Raw genomic sequence first — 10819 nt, 5'->3', positions numbered from 1 at the left:
AACAGTGACCACAAGGATCAAGTGGTTTACCTTTTACGTTAGGTAGGAGTTGTTTTCGAGCAAGTATGTGAAAACCCTTCTCGCTGATGTGTCCAAGTCGTTTATGCCATATCTCCACATCTTCAGTGGTGATGTTTACTTCTCCTTTGCAGAGCTTATCTTGTATCACGTACAATGACCCTTCTTTCTTTCCTCTAGTCATTATTAGGCTTCCTTTGGTGAGCTTCCACTTTCCTTCTCCAAGGTAATTTACCAGACCAACATCATCTAGCTTCCTAGCAGAGATAAGATTGAGGCGCATGGCCGGAACATGCCTCACAGTTTTTAAAATAAGCTTACATCTAGTTCTTATCGTCAGGATGATATCTCCTATCCCGACGATCTTGCTCCTATCTTGACTTCCCATTTGCACCGTACCAAAATCATCGCTTCGGTAGGAATGAGAAGAAACTTCCATGTGGAGTAACATGGAATGGAGCACCATAATCGACAATCCAAGAGCTATCATCATAAACAATGTTTAGGATATTACCTTCATCAACGAGATATAGCAGATCTTCTTTTGATACTATAACAGTAATACTATTCTCTTCTTGCTTCTTCGTTGGGCTGATTTGGTCTGGCTTAACATTATCGGCCTTCTGGTCTCTCTTGAAGGATCGACGTTCCATTTTCTTGTGGCCCATCCTTCTACAGTAATAGCATGTAATCTTCGAGCGTGACTTGGATCTACCTCAAGATTGATGCGGATCTCAGCTTTTGTTGCATCCACGAGTTTCATTCCTACCCCGATTCTCAATAATATTAGCTTCAGGATAAATATACTCACCTCGTTCAATTCTCCTTGCTTCTTCACCGAGAAGGCTATCACTAACGGTATCCATGGTGAGCTTTTCTTCCGGAACTGAATTACTAAGTGTAACAACGAGTGTATCCCAACTTTCTGGTAAGGAACTAAGAAGTATAGGGCTTACAACTCATCATCAATTTTCATCTCAATTTTTTTAATTGATTTACGAGCTCCTTGAAATTATTTAAGTGCTCAATCATACTTTGATCCTTATACTCCAACTTCACCAACTGTCGAACTAAATTGGCTTTGTTACGAGGTGTTTTCATTTGAATCATGGACTCAAGCTTTGTCCATAATTCATAAGCATTTGTATAAGTAGAAATATGCTCAAAGAGGGTTTTATCAATGTACTTACGGATCATAACAACGGTCTTCCAATTTAGTAGCTCCCATTGAGCATCACTCTTGCCTTCTACATTGTCTTTGTAGATGATGGGCTCATGAAAATCCTTGTAGTACAGGTGGTCCTCCATCATCAGCTTCCAATATGAGTAGTACGTTATCCTCCATATTGAACTGCACGAGCTAATTACGGCTACGGATGAACCTGACTCTGATATCACTGTTGGGAATCATGGTTTTTCCCACTTCGTGAAGTTAAGATAGGCACTTAGAGATTAAGGATAGTAAAGAGAGCACAAGATTATACTTTTCCAATTTAGAGATTATTCCACTATACAAAAGAATAATAGGATTACAAGGATGTGTTCACAAAATTTGACTCACACTCGGTGGCTCACTCAGGCTTGAGGATAAAGACTTCCCAAGCTATCTCTCTCAAAGAGGATCTCTAACTCTCTAGTTTCTCACTCTAAGAAGTGGACTCTCTTAGTGTTTTTGGAACTCTTGGATGGTTAGGAATGAAGTCTCTCACCTCTATTTATACTACTCCACCTCCACAATGAATGGTGGAGATTAATCATCTAGAATGCTCCATACACTCTAGGAAGCTCTACACTCTTCCACTCCCTTCCATATTTTTCCATAAGGTTCCACACATCTCCATAATATTCCAGAGGATTTCACACTCTTCCACAATCTTCCAGAGAGTTATACACTTCTTTAGAGTTCTCTGGAATGTTCTAGAAAATTCTATACTTCTCCAGAAAGCTCTAGAATTTTCTAGAACCCCTCTAATTAAGGAGATATCCAACAAAAAAATGGTGGGGGGGGGGAGCTTGCAAACTATATAGTAAGTTAAACAATGATAGTATTGATGCGAAATATAACATATAGAAGCCTACAAATGAACAAGTGATTGGTCAAGAATAACAGATCTCAGCTTCAACTCCCCATCCCATCCATCGTTATACATGCAGACATTTTAAACAAGTAAATTGGGGGAAATAATAATTATATATACACATGTATATATGTATAAAGTGAGTATGTAGGACTCTTTCGGAGTAAAAGCCAAGACCTATCTCCTTTCTAAACTTGGAACTTCCTTTTCAGTTCTTGTTTTGAAAGATATGCACTAAAATAACCAACTTTTCATTGATTTGGACTAATATTATTAAGCATAAAATTTTTAATATATTTCAGTCAACTTTTATATATTTATTTTGAATTAGAATATTAATTTATTGATAAATACAACGAGAATTAATACTTTATCTTATAAGAACGGGGTAAAGAGTTCTAACAGAGTAATAATGGTGGTGATGAGTCAAATGCATTGGATTTGGATGTGAGGTCAGAAGAAACCCTCTTTGTTGGAGATGATAGTAAATTACACTTTTATCTTTTGAGTCATGTCTTTATACGAAGGGTTAAGTTTATATCAATTTGAGTATGATCTTATATAATAATAAATTTGATCTCAATCTGAGTTTAAAATCTTTTTATACTCATCATAAACTCTGATCCTATAATTATCCATGTGAAATCATGATTTCATCTCATGGATAACTGAAAAAACTGTAAAAAGAAAATTGATGATAATTATCCATGATCAAGTTTCTCATGTATCATTTTCAATTGATATATGGAGTAGTATTTTGAAAATTGTTCGAATTTTGTTTTTAATGATTTTAAAATCCTAAAAAAATAATCTAAGAATATTAGAGAGCGTAGGGTGATTAGATTAAGGTTTGGCTTATTTTTAAACGGCAAGTGATTGAACATTGGATATCGAGAACACGTCGTCCTGAAGTATGGAATGATTGTTTGTTTACATCAATATAGTATACAATATGTTGTTGGTTTGGGGGTTTAAATTAATTTAATACAAAATTATGAAATCCAACACCATGGCATGTGCTGGTTCCACTGCGGCCTTTGCATAATTATATATATATATATATATGGATTGGTAGTGAGTGCAGAAATAATGGAGGTCATCATCTTTGCTAAATGCTTTTACTTGTTGGATTCATTGGAAACAATTATAATAATTGCATGCACTTTCAACTTAATGGTGATGGTGCTCAGATTTGATGGTCTCCAATGGCCATGGTGCTGCTATTTTGGTTGCCAGCCAAGAGACAATATTATTTCTAATAGCAATAGCAATGTTGCCAGAAAATTGAACAGTGATGTACATTGTTTCTTTATCTTTTACCCCTCATATCATGAAAAAAAAAAGATACCTTTTAAGTAATGTCTAACGCTGAATTAAATTTTTGTTGGGAAAAAAAGAGAGCAGCCAATGCCATTCCTTTTATTCCTTCAAGGAGGATCCGGTTTTGAACCCCTGACCAATTGAAGGTGGTGGATCGGCTTATATTGATGGATCAGACCAGGTTTTCACTGAATGATGTTTCTTATGAAACTGTTTGTACTTTGAGTCCTTGATGTTTTCCACTTTCTATCACAGGGAGGAACAATTTCTCACCTACAAGTACTTCACAATTATCCCAGATTTTTCAAGTCATTATTTGACTCAAAATTTATTGCACACTGCTCTCATAGATTATTGGGGCTGTTGATCGAAGTCGGCCCAACGAAAGACGGATAGGGAATGAAGTTCTAAAATTTTAAAATGGTAAGGGACGAAAATAGATTTTTATTACTACAAAATGTTACTAAACTTTTTTTTGAGAAAAAAATGAGCACAAGTGTTGTTTTCGATTCAAGCGATGCTTGCAATGAATCTGTTGAAACAATTAATTACCAGACTCCTCCTTTGAAATCAGAATAGGAATAATTATTTGGTACCAAATTATGTTTACAGTAAAATAGAAAGAACAGAAACTGAGACTGCCATGGCCTTAATGACATAATACATCATTATGGCGTCCTATACAAATATTTTCCATTTTTGGTGCAGGAAATTAAGTTCCCAGTTGGCATTAGCCATTAGTGACATCTTTACGTACAATAATTGATCGTCAACCCCAGTCCAAAGATTGTTGATTGGCGAAAACAACAATTGGAATTCAGGTTGAGAAAATAATTTAATGGGGTTGAAGAGAAATTCATGTGTGAGAGATGACTGAGGTGGCGTTAATTCATTTGTTAATAGTGTATTAGATATATATATATTTTTATAAGATGAAGGAATATGAATGTGTAAAGATCAAATTCAAAATTATGTTAAATATTTTATCACTTTCTTGGTTAAGTTGTCAAATATGAATCTATCATATATAAAATATTCATGGCAACTAGTTGCTATAAGGAATAGGTATTTAATGGTACAGGCTCAAACTAGACTTAAAAGTTGAATTAAAAAAATTGATTTTATTCACATATAATATTTAAAAATGTCTATTAATAATTATACAAAATAATATTTTAATGTAGTTTCTTTTTTATGACATTGTTGTACATACCACTCGTAATAAAAGTAGATTTTAAGAAATTAAATAGAACAAAATGAATTAAAGGGAATGGTAAAGAAGTAAATGTAGGAGGGAGTAAGGGGCAAACTGTGGAGAAGAAGAGACGCATATTAAAAGATTGGAATTGAAACGGCGCGGAGTCTGTCGTTTACCGATGTCTTCACTTAAAACCTCCGTCTCAGTCTCAGATAATTCAGTTTCATCACAACGCTAAGCCTAACACCCTCAGTTTCCTAATATCTTCTCCGCCTTTACTTACCACTTCCCACTTCCTTGGAATTTTCATGTCCAGTTTTTGTCTTAGGAAACATCTCAACCCTAGCTTTGCTGTCAGTTATTATTTGATGTAATAAATCCTTTTTATGGTACGGCAATATTCAAGTGAATTTAATTAGCTTTTGCTTACTAATTCAAACGTTTCTTCTTCTTCTCTTTGGTTCATTACTTTCTAGGGAGCTAAATGGAAGATGTGACCAAGGAAAAATCTGCTTCCAACACTTTTTTTGTTAAGAAAAATCAGCTCCAAGGTTCATTCACTTTATATATGTAGTTAAGAGTAATCTTGTCTCTTTGGGTGTTCAAATCCCCTTTAGGTTGCTTGTTTTCAAGGTAAAAGAAGAAGAAAGCTTGGTGTTGTAAACTGTAAAGCTTGTTTCCCATGGTATAAAATGAAGTCCCTTATACAGCTTGTTTTGGGATTAAAGAGAGCTGATCTAAGGTCTCCATCCGTTTAAATGAGCTGAAAAATACAGATATAAAAGGTTTTAACTTTTTAATTTTCCTGGATTTAATTGGAGATGGGAATTTATACGGCAGTGACATTTATTGAGAAGCCAATATTAGTATCTCAGGAGCTCTAATTTGTTGTCGTTGCAGGTAACCGATCTGTTTAGAAGTGAAGCTAATTTCTTCAAAGCAGCTGTGGAAGATTTGCAGATCTGTTGTGTAGCTTTGGATTCTATAAAACATCTGTCTTCACTTCAATCAGTCAAGGGAAACCAAAACAAGAGAGGGAAAGGGGGGAAATAATCAAAATAAGTGTATTCGACTCCTCTAACAACAACCAGCCAACCAACGTTGTTCAAAGTGAGCATAAACCCTTTTTTCTTCTTCTTTGGTTTTTTGAAAAAAAGAGTTTTTATCCTTTGTTGGTAATTCCAGAAACAGCTCTGAACTTGTTGGTAATTCCAGAAACACCTGATTTATTAATTGGAGGGTGTCATTTATTAGTCCTTTTATTAGGATAAACATTAATGATGATGTTGGTGTCTGCCATTTTTAGAGTCAGCTGCAAAAAAGAAAGGGTTTTTAATAATTCAAGGAAGAGAAAGTAGGGGGGGGGGGGTAAAGGCCTGGCTTCAGATCGGCATCTAACATACAGCAATCAATTATTGCTTCTTTTCTTTAGCTTAACTGTGAAGCATAAAAAGATGGTTTCTTTCTCAGATTCAAGGTAATATTATAGCGGCAAGGAGAGCTTTCTGCTTCAATTTCTACTAAACGTATTTATCATTTTTGGAAAGAAAAAAAAGACTTTAAGTTTTGTTTTTCTCTTTTAGTTCCTTAAGTACGTATAAACAACAAAATGACAGATAAATCTCTCAGCTCAAGGTTTCAGGCCTTTAGATTTCAACCAGCGTGTGTGCTTTGCGATGGCAAATGAGTTTGTAAAATGCGTATTTTGAATCATCAGATAATTATTTTCCCTTTATCTAAAATTCTTAACTTTTCGTTTCTTTTTGATGCAGATTGTGGCTTCCATTTTCAGGCAATGCTTTTGAAAGCACAGAAGCTGCAAAAAGTTTAAACGAGAAGGGGGGAAGGCTAGCCTCCTGACTAGGACCGCGATATATCAAAGCGTAAAGAAAAGTCTTTTTGCACTGTTCATAGAGCTGAACTACTGTCTGTGTAATCGTCATCAATGCATAGGACATTTCAGCTTCAGCCCCACCTGCATTTGGTCGCTTAAACATTTTTCCAAAAATCCCAGATTTCCTTTCTCCCTTTCCGAGCGAAACAAACAATATAAGAAAAGTTAAGAGGGGGTTTGTGAGAAAGGAATGAAAGTGGAATGGAGGTAGATGAGATTCAGACACAAGCTTCTAAGTTCTCAAGAATTGACAATGGTGGGAGAAGTGAGTCAAGCAAGATAGGTCAGAAAGGCAGTGACAACTACACTGATGATAAAGAAGATAGAGCGCTCATCAAAAGGGCTAGTGCAAATTATGGTGGAATTGATGGTCTAGGCGATGTTAACAGGCTTCGAGGTTGGCACCATTCCTCGAGAATTATTAGGGTTTCTCGAGCCTCCGGCGGAAAAGATCGGCACAGCAAGGTCTGGACTTCAAAAGGGTTAAGAGACAGGAGGGTGAGGTTATCTGTCACCACAGCTATACAGTTTTATGATCTACAAGATCGGTTGGGGTATGATCAGCCTAGTAAAGCAATAGAGTGGCTAATTAAAACAGCCGCTGATGCAATTGCGGAGCTTCCTTCACTTAACACTTCCTTTTCTGATACCCCAAAGCAATTAAGTGATGAGAAAAGAGCAAGTGGGGGAACTGAACAAGGGTTTGACTCGGCTGATGTCGAGTTAAATGGTGAACCAAATAACTACCAACAAAACCAAAGTCAGCAGCACCTTTCTTTGTCCAAATCAGCTTGCAGTAGCACGTCTGAGACTAGTAAGAACTCGGATTTATCCCTTCCGCGGTCCGAGATCCGCGTGAACTGTGTAAAGGCCCGGGAACGGGCAAGGGAAAGAGCAGCAAAAGAAAAGGAGAAAGAGCAAAAGTCACCCATTCCTCATCAACAAAATGTGAACCCCATTTCTCAAAACTCTTCCTTCACCGAGTTACTCACCTCCGGCATCGTCAGTGTCTGCAACAATGGCACTAATCCTACAGCTTCAGCTCATCAAAACCCCAGGCTGTGGTCTGTCACTCAAATGGATTACTTCACAACGGGGCTCCTCGGACCTTCTTCTTCTTCTAGAAATCATTCTGCAGGTTTTCCTGGACAAATCCAACAAGGAAACCCTTTTCCCCAACAAATATTAATACCACCATTCACCGAGTCGGGTGAAAACCATCAAGAATTGCAGCATTTTTCGTTAGTTCCCAATACTGATCATCTGATCCCGGTGGCAGCAACACAAGCGGTGCCAGGGGGTGACTACAATCTCAACTTCACAATATCTTCAGGCCTTGCTGGTTACAATAGGGGGACCCTTCAGTCCAATTCTCCTTCCTTTTTCCGTCATCACCTCGAGAGGTATTCTTCCATAGACGGATCACCACCCTTCTACATTGGCACACCACCGGTGGAGAACCATCACCACCAGTTCCCAGCTGGACTAGACGGCCGCTTGCAGCTCAGCTACGGGGATGGAAGCAGGAGCTCAGATCAGAAAGGAAAAGGAAAGAACTAACCAGTTTACTGGAAACGTTCCATCTTGCTCCATATTTCCCTGGTAAGCACAACACTCAACTGGCATTCAACACCATACTTTAATAGAAGTTCTTTACGTTAGTATTTGACATTCAAACCTATCTTCCTTGCAGTTTTCGTAATTAGGTTCATTATTTTTGTGCCTGTTTAACTAATTATTTTTTCTTGCATAGTACCATGAACCAGACAATTTATTGGTTTCTGAAAAGAAATCAGGCATTGGGGACAGTATTATATTTGTGTTTTGCCATGATTCTTGCATAGGTTGTAGTGACTAAGAATCGGCTGGTTGTCTCCTTGTCTGTTGTGTTCTTCCTTGTTCCCTTCTCCCTGGCATATAAGAACCTATGCCAGGTGTTAGTTTCTTGGTGGCCAGGCCTTACTGGACACTTAATTAGAACCATTAAAGTTTACATTTCAAATAGGGTGCGACTTTGTTAACCTCAACTGCACCACATGGCAATGGATCGGGCCAGAATGTCAGGTTTTTTACAAGTTAAAGTTTCTAGTGATAAACGGTAAACTACATCTGGAAAAAAAAAAAGGAAATCTCCATGCACATAAGGCCTGGAGCTCTCAAACTTCAAGACCAAGGGTTACTTCCAAGGTAATTGTTTTTTCTAGGTTTAGCAAGGATAAGGCCAGCTTTTAATATATTTATATATTATTGAAAATGAGCTGTCAGTTGTCACTCTTCTTATAGTGAAATTTGCTAAAATATGGAAACAAAAATAATTAAAGCAGTGAGCTTAATAGGATAAAAAATGATAATTTGCTTCATTTGACATCACTATATATATTCAATATAAGGTCTAATTAAATTTGTATGATCTCACAATTAACATCCAATCAAAATCAATAATGACCAGAAAGATCAATGATAAGAACTAATTATGAAATTTTCATAATGTTATAAGTAATATAGGACAACAGCCATAAGTTTCATATTGAAAAAGAAAATGCCATTAACAATGAACCTTTCTAAATAGGCTTATAGTAGAACTTAGAACTCACGACATGCACAATTGAGAAAGAAATCGGAAATTGTGAAATGTTTGAGTTGTGGTGATTATTAACGTAGAAATATAAGTTGTGCTAGTTGGTTTTATTCAAGAATCTAAATATATTCTCTCCAAAAAAAAATCTAACTATATCAATACGTAAAATGCATTCATGTCTTATCAAATAAAATTTTAAGACCTATGATTACTTTCAAGTTATAGTTATCTTACATTTTATTTTCTCCAAAATATTGGTATCGAATATACATGTTTGTATGATATTTAATCTTTAACTTAGATATATAAAAAAACTTAAAATAATTAAATATAGTTGTATTGGATCATATCCATATTCAATATTTATTTCAAATTTAAGAGACTTAATTTATTACAGATTATCTGTAGATTTTTTTATGATACTACTAAAGATTTAAGTGTAAACTATTTGAATAAAATGTAAAATACTACTCGTATTAGTAGCAGGTTTGAATGAAGATGATGATAGAATTAAACTTAAGATAGTTGAGCTACTGCATTTTATTTCTACGGCACACCCATAGTTCCCATAAGTTAATGCATTAAAACAATACAATGCACTCCTACTTACATTGGATGTCATAAAATAGCTCTGCAAGTAAACAATAGTGGGATAAAAGGATTTTGAAAACAAGTATAATTTTTTATTTTAAAATATTAATTGCGACTTCTAAAAAAGTTATGCTGATGAATTCTTTAAATTGTTCCCACCATTGGCTCTCATTATTCAAGAAAGAGAGGTTACTCCTGCTGAGAATCTTTATAAAGGCAACCTATAGTTCACTTCTAGCTAGGGTTTATTTTTCAAAATGTAAAATAACGATGCTTTAAACTGAGGTTAGGATATTTAGCTTGCATGCCTCATGCTCTTGATGATTTAGAACTTAACAGCTTAAGATTGGCTATTTTTTTTTTGTAAGGAGAAAGAAAAGAAGTGATGTTCTATCTTGAAATAGAAGAAGACCATAGATATAGATTCCCTTTGGGTGTTGTGTGTTTGTAGCTTTGAACAAGATTTTAGGCTTTTCTGTAGGGCCTTAAAATCTAACTGGATTTTGGGCAAATATGTTTCTACCTTTCTTGATGATAGTATGCATACAGCAAAGACTATGGCTCTAGATTTCACCCTCAGAATTTATTGTTCTGCCAAAGCTAAAATTATTGGGAAAATAGAACTTGTTAGTGTCGATTATTGAAGAATTCCGAAATGTAACCATCAGCTTTTCATTCAGGCATTGCTTATGTTTAGAAAAGAGAAGATGGAAGCAGTGAGTGTATGGCTTTCCTTCCCCTGCATTTTGAAGTCATGATCGCTGCTGCCATTGGCGTATTGGGATATAATTAATTTATCCATGACTACAAAAAACCTTGTGTTTCCAACTAAACAATTTGATTCAACTTCGTTTCCCAATAATCTGAAAATTGTATATATATCTGCTTCTGCCTCTTCACAACACCAAACCTCATTTTCTTGTGCCAAGATACCTCCCGTGTTTTCAGAAATAAAAAAATATATATGGTTTTAAAAGCGATTTGCATGCGGAGTTTTTGCCTTTGAATTGTAAGCCAGTCTATCTTAGGCATGCGTTAATGGATCCCGCATATCGTTTTCAAGCTTGATTATCGAGTTGATTATTTAGTAAATGCATTGGACGTAGGCGATTTATTAACTTGTGCTAATAAAGGCTAAAGCC

At 35.8% G+C, this 10819-nt stretch overlaps 1 protein-coding gene across 1 annotated transcript; it reads left to right on the top strand.

The window, feature by feature from the left end:
• The first annotated feature begins 4873 nt into the window (after nt 1-4873).
• On the top strand, nt 4874-10396 carry LOC120148456 (transcription factor TCP2-like). The gene is made up of 4 exons (XM_039161572.1): nt 4874-5003; nt 5515-5724; nt 6387-8110; nt 10375-10396. Exon 3 carries the CDS (start codon nt 6710-6712, stop codon nt 8066-8068), a length of 1359 nt encoding a protein of 452 aa, XP_039017503.1. The 5' UTR covers nt 4874-5003; nt 5515-5724; nt 6387-6709; the 3' UTR covers nt 8069-8110; nt 10375-10396.
• The last annotated feature ends 423 nt before the right edge of the window (nt 10397-10819 follow it).

This window comes from Hibiscus syriacus, unplaced genomic scaffold, assembly GCF_006381635.1.
Source record: "Hibiscus syriacus cultivar Baekdansim isolate YM2019G1 unplaced genomic scaffold, ASM638163v2 tig00110959_pilon, whole genome shotgun sequence".
NCBI lineage: Eukaryota > Viridiplantae > Streptophyta > Magnoliopsida > Malvales > Malvaceae > Hibiscus > Hibiscus syriacus.
Note: the sequence above shows the minus strand (reverse complement) of the source record. Positions and strands in the feature narration are given on the sequence as shown.